This window comes from Cnephaeus nilssonii (assembly GCF_951640355.1).
Source record: "Cnephaeus nilssonii genome assembly, chromosome: 3".
Classification (NCBI taxonomy): domain Eukaryota; kingdom Metazoa; phylum Chordata; class Mammalia; order Chiroptera; family Vespertilionidae; genus Cnephaeus; species Cnephaeus nilssonii.
In genome coordinates this window covers 66,412,004-66,428,170 of record NC_137074.1, presented here as the reverse complement: position 1 = coordinate 66,428,170, position 16,167 = coordinate 66,412,004, and the positions used below count along the sequence as shown (strand labels likewise).

At 38.3% G+C, this 16,167-nt stretch overlaps 1 protein-coding gene across 1 annotated transcript; it reads left to right on the top strand.

Annotated features, from left to right (window-relative positions):
- Window positions 1–1,721: 1,721 nt before the first annotated feature.
- ABHD10 (abhydrolase domain containing 10, depalmitoylase) lies at window positions 1,722–14,835 on the top strand. The gene is made up of 5 exons (XM_079766852.1): window positions 1,722–1,882; window positions 3,593–3,776; window positions 9,847–9,958; window positions 10,336–10,473; window positions 13,745–14,835. Exons 1-5 carry the CDS (start codon window positions 1,741–1,743, stop codon window positions 14,087–14,089), a joined length of 921 nt encoding a protein of 306 aa, XP_079622978.1. The 5' UTR covers window positions 1,722–1,740; the 3' UTR covers window positions 14,090–14,835.
- Window positions 14,836–16,167: the final 1,332 nt, after the last annotated feature.

Sequence of the window (16,167 nt, the reverse complement as noted above, 5' to 3'; positions counted from 1 at the left end):
AAGGGCACGTACCTCAGTTGCAGGCTCTTCCCTGGCCAGGCCCTGGTCAGCGCTCCTGCAGGAGGCAACCAATTAATGTGTTTCTCTCAACATTTCTTTCCCTCTCTCTTCCACTCTCTCTTTAAAAAATCAATGGAAAAATATCCTCAGGTGAGGATTAACCGCCCCCCCCCCAAAAAAAAAACAGAACAAAACAAACTGGTGCTGTAGTAATAATATGAATCCTTATGTGTTAATATTGTTTTCTATAGGATAGTCACAAAATGGGACCACTGGATCAGGGGTGTTGAAAATGATACATATTTTAAATTATAAAGATGTGGTCATATTAGTTGGCAAAAGAGTTTAGCAATTCACATTCCCACCAACCATACATTTGTGCCAGTTTCCCAGGATTCTTGACAATAATTGCTGTTTTTAATTTTTGCCAATCTGTTGGTTGGGGAAAGATGGCATGTTATTTTTTTAATTCACATTTTCAAATAGGTTGAACATCATGTTTACACATATGAACTGCCTATTCATAGCCATTGACCAATTTTATTAGAATTATATTTTTTATCATTTCCAGAAGCAGATTAAATAGAAGTATTAATGTTCTATTGTGCTGTAAAATGAATTTTTCTAGACTCTCATTTGACTAGAGGTGCCTTTTACCATTCAAAATGTTTAGGCCTGGCTGACATGGCTCAATGGTTGAGCCCCCACCTATGAACCAGGAGGTCCTGGGTTTGATTCCGGTCAAGGACACATGCCGAGGGTTGTGGGCTCTATCCCCAGTGGGTGTGGGGGAGGGGGGTGCAGAAGGCAACTGATCAATGATTCTCTCTCATCATTGATATTTCAATGTCTTTCTCCTCCTTCCCTCTCTGAAGTCAATAAAAATACATTAAAATGTTTAAATCTGTATATAGTCAAACATTTTTGTTCTTTATGATTTGGGAATTTCAAGTTTTAAGATTAAGTTCTTTCTATCCCCAGACTATAAAATATTCTCCTAAATGTACTTACTTCTTCTGTTGAGATTTTTTTAACTCCTCACCTGAAAATGTTTTTATTGATTTTAGAGAGGAAGACAGAGAGTTGTGTTTGTTTTTTAATCCACTGAGATTTATTTTTGCATATAACATGAGGCAAGGGTCAGAATGACTCTGGTCAGGCAGAGGAAGAGCAAGAACAAAACCAAATTTAAAAGGGGCTGAGGAGCAATGAATGTTCTCCTCAAAACAAGTAGGTTTAAGGTCAGAGTGTGGAAGCCTTTCCAGTACAGGTTAAAACTGTCAGGGGGTTGGAGGTGGAGGAGATATAGGGAGGATAAATGGTGATGGGAAAAAATAAAAAGTTAAAAATAAAAATGCAAAAAAACCTCGAGGGTGAGAGCGACTTGTAATGCATCAAGCTTAGCTTTTACGCTCCCACTCCCTAGAGTCCTCAGGTGGATGAGACGGAGGGTTTCCAAACTAAGAACCTTGGAAGGGTTCCTCTCCGCTTCCAGCCCTGCAATAGCTACCTGCCCACTACGTAGGCTCCGGACAGTCCCCAGAGGAGAACCCACAGCCCCAAAGCCAAAGCGGGCAAGAGTGACTGCGCTTTGCGCGTGCGCGCTTCCGAGTGCGGCGAGTCTTCCGGGCGCTCTTACGCCAATCCCGTCTTCCAGCCGTGGCGCATGCGCAGCCTCGCTTCCTCTGCGCCCTGCGGCGTCTCCGTAGGTCAGCGCGGGGCGCAGGGCCCGCTGGGAAGATGGCTGGAGTGGGCATGGCGGCGGCGGCGGCCAGGGGTCCTTGTCGGAGGTGGGGCTGGACGGCCGTCTCCTTCGGCTTCCACCGTGGCCTCTGCACGTTACTCGTTCGGAAGCCCGAGAAGGCGCCACGGTGGTTCCCAGGTGAGTGCCCGAAAGACGGGAGTAGAGAGCGTTCTTTCGAACATCCCGGTTCCATCCATTCCTTTCTGGGCGTTTTTGGCGCCCCATTCAAAAAACGTTCTTGTCCCATTCGGTACCCCAGCCCTAGGCGATGTCGGCAGTTCTGGCGAAGGCCCTGCGGAGAGCTGTGCGGCGGCCCGGGGACTCCGGGACCGCCCGGCCTCTGCTGGCGGCTCACGCTCTTGGAGGATCCCGCTCTCTGCCTGCCTCCCTGCGCTCTGCGCCGAAGGGGGACATTAACGTGCATTTAAGGCGTTTGATTGTTAGTTGGTTTTCCTTTCTTTTCTCTGCGCGTTTACAGATCGGGACTCTGTGAAGGTGCTTAGACCTGCCCTCCTTGGACTTGAGGGGATTTACAGTTGGAACAGTCTCTTTGTAAAAGTGTATAAAGATCGAGCCTTTTTTTTTTCTGATTTTGTCTTCTCGATGCTCCCGCTCAGTGAAAACCGTAATCATTACTTGGTAAAGGACACTGTAATTTAAACCAAAAACCAGAGCACTTTAATATTTTCTTTATCTTGTGCTTGGTTCCTCCCTCTTCCTATCCCAGCCCCACCCTCCCATGTATAGGGTGTCCCCAAAAATGTATATACACTTAACAGCTGAGCTCCATTGATGTTTCTTTCTTTTCAGATTTAACCCATTGGAATTAATAATTATTCAAAGTGTATATACAATTTTGGGGGACACCTATATATATATATAATCTGTCTTTCTAAAGTTTGCCGTTTTACCTTTTGGTTTGGTTTTCCCACACCTTGGGCACTCGGATGCATGATTGCTTGGAATGGGAATTGTCATTGCAGATACTCTTCGTCTTGAGTTAAAAATTTTAAATGTTTATAATCAGTTTAACTTGCATTTAATTGTACACAATCAAAAGACGTGATATATGTTTCTCCAGGGTAGTATGTCACTTCATTAACCGGTAAATTTCATTAAAAAAGTTTCAGTTCATCTATTGAGCACTTCGGCACCAGGCTTTGAACTAATTCTTAATGTACAAAGATCCTTTATGGATATAATGTTAACCTGTCCACTTAAAAGTTACCAAGGTTAAATAAATGATTGTCTCACGGAGACATTCTTGTGTTGGGAAGTAATATTAAGAGGATAGGAAGGATTTTTGAGTGGTGAACTAGGGAAATGGGAAATGAACATTTCTGCTTATACAATCTGCCAACCAATGTAACTGGCTCCTGCTAGCCCTGTTTTTCACTGAAAGTTTGAAATCTGGAATACTTCACTATACATTGAAACTTTGAAACAAGCTTACATGTAAAAATAATAGTTTTAATGTCACTAATTTAATTTTTTAAAATCAACTTCTTAAGTTCAGAATGAGGTAAACTTTATCAGCTCACATAGAAGAGACTGAGAAGTTTTTGTTAGCCGCAATAAAGGAGAGGAAGGTTTCTTATGTTTTTGAAGAAGCAAGATGGAACCTTGCTCAAAGAAGGTACTGATTTTGAAATGAAGATATGCACAGACTTGTCATAGAATATGCACAGACGCATAGAATACGTCAATGTTTTGTGTTTTCTATTAAGTGGAAATAGTATTTGACATCAGTTTTGACAAGTTAAGAAAGTTAAGATTGAAATATATATATATAGTTTTCCAAAAACTGTATTTGCAAACTATGGTTTATGTTTTGTGTACTTTGTTTAGCTTGCAGACAAAAGGCATCAGTCTCTTTCCTTAGTCGACCAGACCTTCCAAAACTGGCTTATAAGAGACTAAAAGGCAAAAGTCCAGGAATTATCTTCCTCCCTGGCTATATTTCTAATATGACTGGTACAAAAGCATTGGCGATTGAGGAGTTTTGCAAATCTCTAGGTCACGCCTATATAAGGTAGGAACAACACATTTCAGAGAAAATATTACTACCATTTAGCATGGCAGTGGAGAATTACTTCTGCTCTAACCAATTGAAGCAAGTGCCAGCATTTTTATAGATTAATGTATTTTAATGGTTGTAAACTTTCTTGTGACTTAGGGTGCTTGTAAATGCAACCTTTAATAAGACCTTTTTAAAAAGTCTTTGTGCCACATTGAATGCTGGCAGGAAAGGAAACTAATGATAACTAAGTTCTTTAGATACAATAACCTAATATGACAACAAACCAATATACTATTGTTGGCTTTCTTGTGATTATATTGTGGTTTTCCATTTGGGGCTTAAGGACTTTTACTTACCACTGTTTATTACCTTTTTAAAAATATGTATTTAAAAATAATATATATGCATTTAAAAGTACAGTAAGTCATCAGTTAATGTCATTGATAAGTTCTACAACTTTAATATAAACAAGCCAATTTTACCATAGACTAATTGTTATAAATAAGAGTTAAATGCCTGTGACATCTCATCAACATTATAATGGAATAGCCTTGAACAAAACATTGGAGGGCCTCCTGTATTGTAAAATTAGTATTGTATAATTCACATTTCCTCTGAGTTTTCATTCTCCTCAATGCTGTAATTTCAATATGTATAAGCATAAATAGGGATAGATGGTGTTTAACTAAAACTTGATTTCACAATTTGTAATATTTTATGCTGATAATTATTTTAGTAAAATAACATGTTTATGTCGCTGTTATTAGGTTTGTTTACCTGTAACAATTATTTATTTAGTGCCTAATTTGCCAGAAGAGATAGTATGGTTTAATAGAAAGAGCACTGGCCTGGAATTCAAGAAACATGGGTCATAGAATCAATTCTAGCAATAACTGTGACAGATAAATCAGTTGTTAAACACGACCTATTTTCATCATAAAAAAAATGAGATTTGAATAAGGTAATTTCTGAATTATTTTCAGAACAGCCTAGAAAAAAAGGTAGTTCTACTAACATTTGCTCAGTAGATCTAGAAAATACAGCTTTTAGGAATAAAGTAATAAATAAAAATTAAAAACTTTTAGACTTTATCTGTTTAATATAATAGTAGAAATTATATCAATTATATGCATTTAGTCTTAGTTCTTTTATCACTTTAACTGAATTGTTTCATTTTCATTCTCAGAACTCTTAAAAAATCTGTTGACTTAACTGTTGTTCTGAAGACTGGTGTATCTTTTGCAAGTAGACTTCATAGCACTGTATTAGGTGCTGTGAAATATAAAACTCTAGAGACCTGGTGCACGAATTCATGCACCAGTGGGATCCCTCAGCTTGGCCTATGGTATCGGGCTGAAACTGGCTCTCCAACATCCCCCGAGGGGTCCCAGATTGTGAGAGGGCGCAGGCCAAGCCAAGGGACCCCAACGGTGCATGATCAGGGCTGGGGAGGGACGCGGGAGGTTGGCCAGTTGGGGAGGGTGTGTCCGGCCCATCTCGCTCAGTCCCTATTGGCCAGACCCCAGCAGCAAGCTAACTTACTGGTTGGAGCGTCTGCCCCCTGGTGGTAAGTGCACCTCATAGCAACTGGTCAACTGGTTGACTGCCTTCTGGTGGTCAGTGCACGTCTAGTGAGCGGTTGTGTGCCCTTAGTATATCATTAGCATATTATGCTTTGATACTGGTTGAATGGACGACCAAACACAGCATATTAGGGTTTTATTATATAGGATGGTCATTACCCTTAAAGGACCTTTTATAAGGCTGGGAAACAGGAGAAAATACAGATAATTTGGCAAGAAAACTCATCAGAAAGTGATAGTGTCAAAAGAGCAGTACCCTTTATTGTATCATGTGAGAAAGAAAACGGGATTGAAGTGGATAGAAAAGTCTTTATAAAGGAACACTGAAGAATAATTAAGTTTGGGATAAGAAGGAAGAGCTATCTAGGAAGGGGACTAGCCTCAGCAAAATATCATGATAACAGAAATATTGTCATCATTCTCCCTCTTTGTCCTTAAAATATTTTGAATCAAGAAATCACCTTTTCACCAGTTCTTAAATTTAATTTGAGGCTGGGAGAGCTATCTGTTTCTATCTCCCTATAAGACATATGTAGGTTTTCTGTATTTTGGATACATGTAAAATACATGTAAAGGTGTATTAAGTAATCATAATAAAATTACAATGTTTGTAGACTATTAAGTGGTATGGTGTTAAGATGCAGTCTATGTATTCTATGTAATAAAAGCCTAATATGCTAAGTGTCCGGTTGTCCGGTCATCCGTTCAACCAATCAAAGCTTAATATGCTAATGATATGCTAAGGCCACTCAATTGCTCACTATGACATGCACTGACCACCAGGGAGCAGACAGTCGACCGGTTGACCAGTTGCTATGATGTGCACTGACCACCAGTAGGCAATCGACTGGTTGACCAGTTGCTATGATGTGCGCTGACCACCAGGGGACAGACGCTCCAACCAATAGGTTAGCTTGCTGCTGGGGTCCAGCCGATTGGGACTGAGTGAGACGGGATAGACATGCCCTGGAGCCCTCCCACGATCCCTCCTCGGCTGGCCAACCTCCCGTGTCCCTCCCCAGCCCAGTCGTGCACTGGTGGGGTCCCTTGGCCTGGTCTGTGCCTTCTCGCAATCCGGGACTCCTCAGGGGATGTCAGAGAGCCGGTTTCAGCCCAATCCTGCAGGCCAGGCCGAGGGATCCCACTGGTGTACAAATTCGTGCACTGGGCCTTTAGTATCTTTATAAACCCTTAAAAAGGATAGCCTTTCACTTCAAATTTTTAATTTGATCAAGTCTGTTATTTGCTTTTATCAAAACTCCATTACAATCTAATCACCATTACCTATTGATTGCATTTAGCTTGTTATAAGAGATTGTATCTTCTATTTATACTTCACTTTCTCAGTTTACTTTTGTTGTGATTGTTGGCTGTAAAATTTAGATCTTGATTGAGGAAATGGTTAGTTTTATGTATTATATATACAACAAGTAGTACATTAGTCTATATGAAAATGTATTCTTAATGTCCTGTCACAATGCCTAAAATAAAATTGAGTCAGAGCTATAGCTCTTGTTTTAGGGCTGGTATTGAGTTCAGAGAGAGGAAAGGAGAAGGAGAGGGGGAGAGAGGGAAGAGGGAAGAGGAGAGGGGGAGAAAGGAGAGAGAGAGAGGGAGAGAGAAACATTGATGAGAAAGAAATATTAATTGATTGGCTGCCTCCTGCAGGCCCCGCACTGGGGATCGAAACCAGGACATGTGCCCTGACTGGGAATAGAACCAACAACCTCTTGGTGCATGGGGACATTGCTCAACCAACTGAGCCATACTGGCTGGGCTAGGACAGTCTTTTGTTTCTGTGTTTAACAGTCCTAAAACTGCTGAATATGTTTGAATTATTTTTAACTTTTGGTTAGGGTTCTTACTTATAACCTCTTAGTCTTACGAAATGGTTATAATTTCCTTTATGAAGTGCCTTTATATGTTTTCTGCATCTTTACCATATATTTGGAAGCAAAGTGTAAAAAATGCGGCAAGGAGAAATACCCAATTGCCTGTCAAGGAGAAGAAAAGGAGGACTAGTTGGTGCCTTTCTCTACGCTTTTCCCTCTCTCCTACGTGTCCTGGACTGAGAGGAAATAATAATTGTGGTTTAGACTTCAGCAGCTGCCTTGTTGCCCAATTTCCCAAGGGTCAGTTCACTAGACACCTAAAGAAAATTTTAATTTCTTTTTTCTCCATCACTTACAAATCCCTTATCTATAAGAAAATAAATATATATTATGTATTACATATATACTCTTACATGTACACTAAACATGTTAGGATTTATTAGTTTTTACAAGATTTTAAGAATCAGGAAAACATAAAAGCTTAAATTTGAATAAAATAATTCTTTTTACTTTTACCTTCCATTTCTATTCATTTAGAATGTATTATGATACTCACTGTGAGGTTTACATACCTAGTCACTATGGAGAATGTAAAGACAGAGATAAGATCATGATACTTTTCATCTAAGATCTTATAGTCTCAGGGGGGTGATAAGACATATATATGCACACAAACTGTCTTATAAAGCAGGATTTGATTGTGATTGATAAAAAATGAATTCAGTAGAAATTTCATTAGCTAGAGATTTTTTTTTTTCAATTTTCCTGCAGTCTTTCCAGCAAAAAAGGTTCATTTGTACGAAGTTCTGAGAGAGGAGATCAGTAATGAAGGTGATGGGAAAAGGTATTTCAGGTGAAGGAAATGGTATGAATCATGTAACAGAGAAAGAAAACAGAGCTTATTTTAGGAGCAGCAAATTGATCAATATGGCCAAAGCAGTAGTTTCCTTTGATGAAATGCTAAAGGTCAATCTGGGGTGACCAGAATATAATGGTCTAAAAATACAGGCTAAAACACTAACTTTTTATGTTGTATGTCACAGGGAGCCATTGAAATAAATGTCATACCAATATAATCTTAGGAAAAACCTGTCAGTTATAAAGGGGATCCATCCAAAGAGAGAATGGAGTCATAGAGCACAGTTAGGAGGTTACTGTGATATGGTGGTTTTGACATGACAAAGAGCTTACCAAATTGCAGAGAATGGAAAGAATGTGAGGGGGAAAAAATGCAAGTGAGTGAGGATGGATGGTACAGGGCAGGCAGTTTTGAATAAGACATGCCCTTGAAGACATGACATTCTAGTCAGAGAGAGACATATTCAAAACCTGATTACAACACACAGTATGAAAAGTGTTAATTGAGTACATACATAAAACCGTGACTGATTGGTTCTAAACAGGGCATATGTTGCAAAGAAAGTTCCTCAAAGGAGGTGACACAACTAGGAATTTGGGTAGGAAAGGAGGTTCTTCTAGGCAGTAGGAAACCAGACAAAAACTCAAAGTTATGAATGGGCTTAGAATTGTGGGTAGTTCAATATAACTAGGGTTTATGGTAATCTACAGGAGCGGTATGATACTTCATGATTTATTGAATTGAGACCTTGAGGAGAAGTGAAATTCACAGATCAGGCAGACTTTGAGCCAGGAGAACTAAGAAGTTGGAAGGAGAAGAAGTTAAGTGGGTGGGCTGGTGATTAATTTGATTCTGATCTCCTCTTTCCTTTCCACTAATAATTCAGTAAGTATATACTAAGCACTTACCATGTGCAAGGCACTGACCGAGGCACTGGGAAAGCAGTGTTGAACAAAACAAAGCCTATGCTCATATGGAGCTTCCATTCTAGTGTGGGAGACAGAGCACACCCAAAATAATCAAATGTCATGTATAATGTCAAGTAGCAATGTTTGCTAGCCTATATAATAAAAGGATAATATGCAAATTGTCCCCTCCGAAGTTTGACCCCGAGACCAGGAGTTCGATCACTCGCTATGACATGCGCTGACCACCTCGGGGTGGCGTGGAACATGGCCCATGACCAGCGGCAGGGTGCTGAGGGAGTGAGGGAAGGAGTAGGTGGGGAGGCCGGGAGGAGGGGGACCTGATCAGCCCTGATTGCCCGCCAGGCCTAAGGACTCTACCCATGAACGGATAGGGTCCCTAGACCTGGCCGGTGATCAGGACCCATCGGGGCCTTCCTTCCTCCTGCTGCCAGCTGCTGGCCAGGGCCTTCCTTCATTCTGCGCCGCCCCCTGGTGGTCAACACATATCATAGCGAGCGGTTGAACTCCCGAGGGAACAATCTGCAATTAGCCTTTTATTATATGGGATTATAGAAAGCCTTTGGTGGGTTTGTACAAGACATGATTTTTGTTTTATAAACATCACTGACTACAATGTGGGGAATAAGCTATGAGGGTGAAAATTGGAAAGGGAGACTCTTAGACCAGTCAAGAGAGGATAGTGATGTGGACCCGGCTGCCAGCAGTGGAGGAGGTGAGAAAGTGAGTGGCTGTTGGGGCTATTTGATGGGTAAGCCAATAGGATTTAATACATTTTAGACATTGTATAATGATGAATGTGCTGTATTTCTTAAAAATCAGAGAAGCAAATATATAGTTAGATAGATATCTGGATATAGATATGTATTTTCCCTTTTTCAGGTTTGATTACTCAGGAGTTGGAAAATCAGAAGGTAACTTAGAAGAGTGTACAGTGGGAAAATGGAGAAAAGATGTTCTTTCTATAATTGATGACTTAGCTGAAGGACCACAGGTGACTATTTTTGTTAAATATGATATCATTGTTGATGATACCCTCATGATATTTAAGCTGTTTCTTTGATATCAAAATTTATTTAAATTTTAACAACCAACTTTGATATTTGGTTTAAAATTGTCATTTTTACTTCCTCATAAAATGTAAGTACCATTTTACTTATTTTACCTATTTTATTTTCATAATTCTCCATTGGAGACCAAATACTTTAACAAAAAGTAATCATAATTTTAATTCTACTTTGTATCAAATATTAAAAGTCTGAGAGCCAAAGGACATAAAAGAAAAAATGTATATACATTCTATTAAATTACTACCTTTATAGAAAAGAAAAATAAGTTGCTCTTTAAAACTACACATATTTTTATTTTTAGATACTAGTTGGATCTAGCCTCGGCGGATGGCTTATGTTTCATGCTGCAATTGCACGGCCACAAAAAGTTGTGGCGCTTATTGGTGTAGCTGCAGCTGTAGATGGCCTAGTGACAAAGTTTAATCAGCTTCCTGTTGAGGTAAGTCACAGGCATACCTCCTATCATCCTTCTGCTCCCTCTTTCTTTGAATATTTGTTCATGTGCCATCATTCCTTTGATTGACTATATTGGGCCATCTTTTGACTTCGCTGCTTTTTTAAATACCATCTCTTTGCTTTCTTTACTATTAAGTCTCTTGTTTAAGGTTTCCTTTTCTTCATTTCCTTCAACTCATTCTGGCAAATGTTTGAGCCATATTAATGAAATAACACTTTAAATTTCTTTTCAAGCAACATTTTCTTTATTAATTGCATTTACTTATTTGGATCATACACCGTGATCTCTTTTTGTCCTCTTATTTTGTGGCATGGGAGAAATAGTACCTATTCTTATGACCACATTAAACTTGACTAATCAATTATGACATTTTTTTAGCCTGAAAGCAGCCTCAGATCCTCTCAGCAGAGCTCTCCAAGAATTAGCTCACAGGAGATGAGATTGCCAGTTCTGGCTTAGATATTTAGTTGATATTCTTTTTTTACTCCTACTTCTCATCTTAAAAGAGAATACTTTTTTATTATTAGCATGTTCCTCAGCAAAATGTGGTAGAATGAGGTTTCTGAAATAACTGGGAAGGTAATTAGTTTATTATATTTTATTATTAGACATATATTTAAGCACTTCAGTTGTCTGCAAGGGTAAAGAAATAGTGGGTAATAGTTGTTTATTTTTGTATATGTTATTTATTTATTACAATCTATTGAGTTTTCCTTGGGCATCTTTTCTTAGGGATATAAATTTTACCTGTGGGTCTAAGATCCTGGCAAGCCTGTGGCCCAGAAAATTAGAGAAAGGAAAACAGTCTAGAGCAGTGGCTCAAAAAGTATAGTTCCTCAGTACCTGAGAACTTGTTAGAAAGGCATATTCTTATGGTTCTTGTCCTTTTTCATTTGACTTATTTCGCTTAACATGATACTCTCAAAATTCAGATGTTGTTGCAAATGGCAGTATTTTTTTTTTTATGGCTGAGTAGAATTCCATTGCAAATATGTACCACATCTTCTTGATCTAGTCATCCATTGAAGGACACTTTGTTTGTTTCTGTATCTTGGCTCCTGTGAATAGTGCTGCGGTGAACAGTGAACATAGGGGTGCCATGTAATTTCACTCATGTGTGGGATATAAAACAGAAAGCAACAAAGTAAACAAACTCATAGACACAGACAACAAACAGTATGGCAGTTACCAGAGGAAAGGGGGAGGGGCAAAAAGGGTAAAGGGGGACAAATATATGGTGACTGAAGGAGCCTAGACTTTGGGGGATGAGCATACAGGTGATGTATCACATAATTGTACACTTGAAACTTATATAATGTATTAACCAATGTCACTGCATTAAATTTAATTCAATAAAAAAAAAAATCAAAAAGCATATTCTTGAGCTTCACCCGAGACCTACTAAATCAGAAACTGGGAGTGTGGCCTATTAAGCTGTTTTAACAAGTCTTTCAGGTGACGTTTGAGAACCCTGCTCTAGAGAGGGAAGGAGCAGAAGGAAAAAGAGAAATAAAAATAAGAAAAAATAACATACTATTTCAAAAAATTTTGGTGAAACTCTTAGTAATCTATAATTTTAAGTAAAAGGGAAATATACTTAGGAAAGATATGTATATTTTTTTTCATCAAGATGTGTCCCTCCATGCTGGGTGTGACTCAATGGTTAGTATGTAGTGTTAAATGGTAGTATGTCATTGGCTTTTGTCTCAAGTTCTGCATTGAACCTAGTATTATCTGTTCTAAGTTTATTCTTAGCTTACATTGTTCTTCCCGTCTCCTTAAGAAATGGCATTGATTGCAGTCAGGTTCTTTATGATTTCCTATCAGGGCTAAAATTGTGAGGCTGGTTTTCCTTGCACTTATCTCCTATTTCTGAGGTTTTTTTCACTTTCTTGGTTATTTCTCATACATAGTTGCTCAGTATCCTCATGCTGCTAAATTTTCCTACCATTGCATCTTTCTGCATCTAAACCTTGGAACCTTTTGACTGTATCCTCTAGGTGGCTAATATAGTGCTGCTCATGGTAAGAAATTATTTCAAGAACGTGGCAGACTGGAAAGGAGTTGATTTAACAGGGTGGTTTCTTTTGTTTGTTATTGACAAATGACAAGAACTAAGTACATACATTTCTATTTGTGTGTGTATGTTCACATCACTCAAAGGGAGGATTATGGTATACGGTAATACCCCCGAGTGACTGAGAAGGTCTATATTCTGCCAATCAGAGCACATTTTTGCTAATCCTAAATCAGACCAGGAAACAGTTGTTAACAGAAATATGTTGAGCCCTTGTTAACATAAAAGCATGTGTAAGGAAAGAGCAGGGACACCAGGGACACTATTTTTTATTTTCTACACAAACAGCTAGCCCTAACGGTGTCTAGGGAGCAGAAGTGGGGAGTGTTACTACTTTTTCTAGCTTTGAGATGTTAAAACTCAGCATTTCTCATTGTGTAGGAACTTGATGTACCTCTTAACTGACGCTAATCATTGTCTCCTACTTTGGACACTAGAGGGCGTCAGATAGGATGTACGTACAGCTGTTTGGAAACCAAGCTTTTCAACCACATTGCCTTGATACCGTTTCTTGGTGTAGAACTTATGCATATTGCACATTTTCTTTGGTTAATACCATTTTTGCTATTTCTGAACTTTTTTTTTTTTTTTTTGAGGATTCAGGACATAAAACATTCTGTGAAGTTTTTTCTTCAGATGAACAATATTCATTCAATTCAGTGGCAGATAACAGCTATTTGAGTAGGGATGTTAAAATGCAACCATTATTGTATCTCAATAATTAGCATAGTTTTCACCTCATTTAATAACCAGTGAAATTAAGTTCTAATTACTGAAATTACAAATTCAGGAACAATCCGGAATAGTTTGAAGATAACTAAGTATCATTTTTGCTTTAAATATTTGGTTCACATGTTTTTTAATGCAGAAAACCCCATGATGATAATATAGACTCATACATTTTTATATTTTTTTGAATTTTATTGATTTCAAATCATTTGAGACATATTTAGAAATATAGCTTTCAGATATTCAGCTATTTCACTGAAATCAATGGATTTCAGCCACTCAATTTCACTGAGTCAAATCTTTCTGGTATTAAAAAAGACATTAAAATGCCTAAAAATATATATTATATTGTACATATTTTTTCTATTTCAATTCTTAGATTGATTAATACTATTGCATGTGTTAGTATTTCATAAATACTTTTATTTTCCTAATTTTTTTCAATAGGTACAAAAGGAAATAGAGATGAAAGGCGTGTGGAGCATGCCATCAAAATACAATGAAGAAGGAGTTTATCACATTCAGCATAGTTTCCTTAAAGAAGCTGAACACCATTGCTTATTACATAGCCCTATTCCTGTGAACTGCCCTATAAGATTGCTCCATTGCATGCAGGATGACGTTGTATCTTGGCACACGTCCATACAGGTTGCTGACCGAGTAGTCAGCACAGATGTAGATGTCATCCTTCGGAAACATGGTGATCACCGAATGAAAGAAAAAGCGGACATTCATCTTCTTGTTTGCACTATTGATGACTTAATTGATAGACTTTCAACTGTAGTTACCTAAAATCACATTTGTAATCGGTATGTAAACTAGTGGATCCAGAAGATTGAGAGGGATAACAAATGGAAGATCCTGATATTAGGTTTTTTTCCTGAGGTTTTGTTTAATGATGTCTTTGCACTTAAGTGATACAAATTTTGAAGAAAGTACAGTTGTCCCTCTGTACCCCCCAAGGATTGGATCCAGGACGCCCTCCACCTCTGGGATACCAGATTCTGAGGGTGCTCGAGTCCATTATAGAAACAGGGCATAGTATTTACATCTAACCTATGCACATCCTCCTGTGCACTTTAAATCAGCTCTAGATTATTTGTAGCACCTAATCCAATGCAAATGCTGTGTAAATACTTGTCATACTGTATTGTTTTAGGGATCAACCTTCTGGAGTTTTTAAGTATTTTTGACCCGTGGTTGGTTAAATCCAGAGATATAAAACCTGCAGAATCAGAGGGCGGAATATAGCAGCTGCTAGAAAACTGGAAAATTTTCTTCCTTCAGTCCCTGATTTCTTTTTTCATTATTATATTTCCTATATTTTTATTTGAGAAGTTTAACTTCTAATGCTTTTGTTAACTATGTCGGCTTTTAATTGTGTTCTGGCCTCCTTAGAATTATTAATAAAGCTTAAAATTTTTGTATTTTGTTTGGTATCATTGTATATGGAGATTTGTAAAATTCTGATTTTAAAATCAATTCACAAAATATAGGAAAATAAACCTAAAATGATTAGAGAAATGTCTGAAGCATAATAAAGTTCAAAAAATAAAAGACTACTTTATATATTCTGTGTGTTACATTTGAACTTAAAATTAAGACTACCTTTTTTAAAGACTCAAAGCAACAGTGATATACAGGGAATATATCATTTCTAAGTTTTGGTTTATATGTAATATATTTAAATGGGGACATTTTAATGATATACTTCATATTCTAAAGAGGGAATTAATCATTACATAGTATTGCCTACCTGCAGAAACATTTCTTTATTATTAATATGTGCCTTACATTTCAATAGGCAAGTGCTTGCCATCTAAGAGGACTTTCGGAAGTGCAAATATAGTAAGAAAATAGGAAATACAGATAAAAGGTTTTTTGTGGATTTTTTTAATACCTGCAGTAGTCAGTCTCAATACTATTGAGTTGGTATATTTTAGATTTTAGGTTTGGTTGGACTTTATTTAGCTTGCTAGAGTTGTGTCTGTCAAAGTAAAACAAAGTTGTCCCTCTGTAACATGAAGAAAGAATGCTGGGATAAAATTCTTGTGTCAAAAAGAGTTAACATAGCAGCAGCCAGACAACTTATCCTCAGAGACCTGCTTACCAGATTGGCCCTTGGCTGGCATCTGGGAACTTGACTTTTAGGAGGGTTCCCAGTACTGATAAAAGTGGCTCACTGTGCATATACTGTCCGTGCAAACAATGTGGTTTGTGCTGAACACCTGCTTGCCTTCTGGGAGTCTGGAATTTTGTCTGGAAAAGGTGCCAGGCAGAGGCTGCCTAAGTGGCCAGCTCCTAGTGAAAACTCTGGGCTGTCACTGCACGGCTGGGATTAAGTTCATCTGGTGTGACTCCACGGGGAGAGAATTCTTTGATGCTTCGTGCCTAGTTTTTCCAGATTTCACATCAGGTTCCTTTTTCCTTTGCGGCTTTTGCTTTGTATCCTTTCGCTCTCATAAATTGTAGCTGTGAGTACAGATGTATGCCGAGTCCTAACAAACCTAGAAGTGGTCTTCGGGAATCCTGACACATACGAAGCAGGTTAATGTCCTACAAGGCAATAAAACTGCAGTCTGAGTTATCTTTTATACCAAACAAAAATCACAAATAAATATGAGAATTGTGTGTGCCACAGTCCCTGGTGCTAGAAGGAGTTGATAGTGGATGGCAGGAGAGCTATTCCAGTCACTGCCAGGCACGAGGATTACAAAGATGAGGAGGAAAGGGCCCGGCCCATGGGAGTTTTCTAGAGTTAAACATAACAATAAAATTAATAAATATGATTATAGATTCATAGTACACCTGTAGAGGAAGAATAGTATGTATAATGGTTACTGACAGACTTATAGAGTGGACTTAAATCT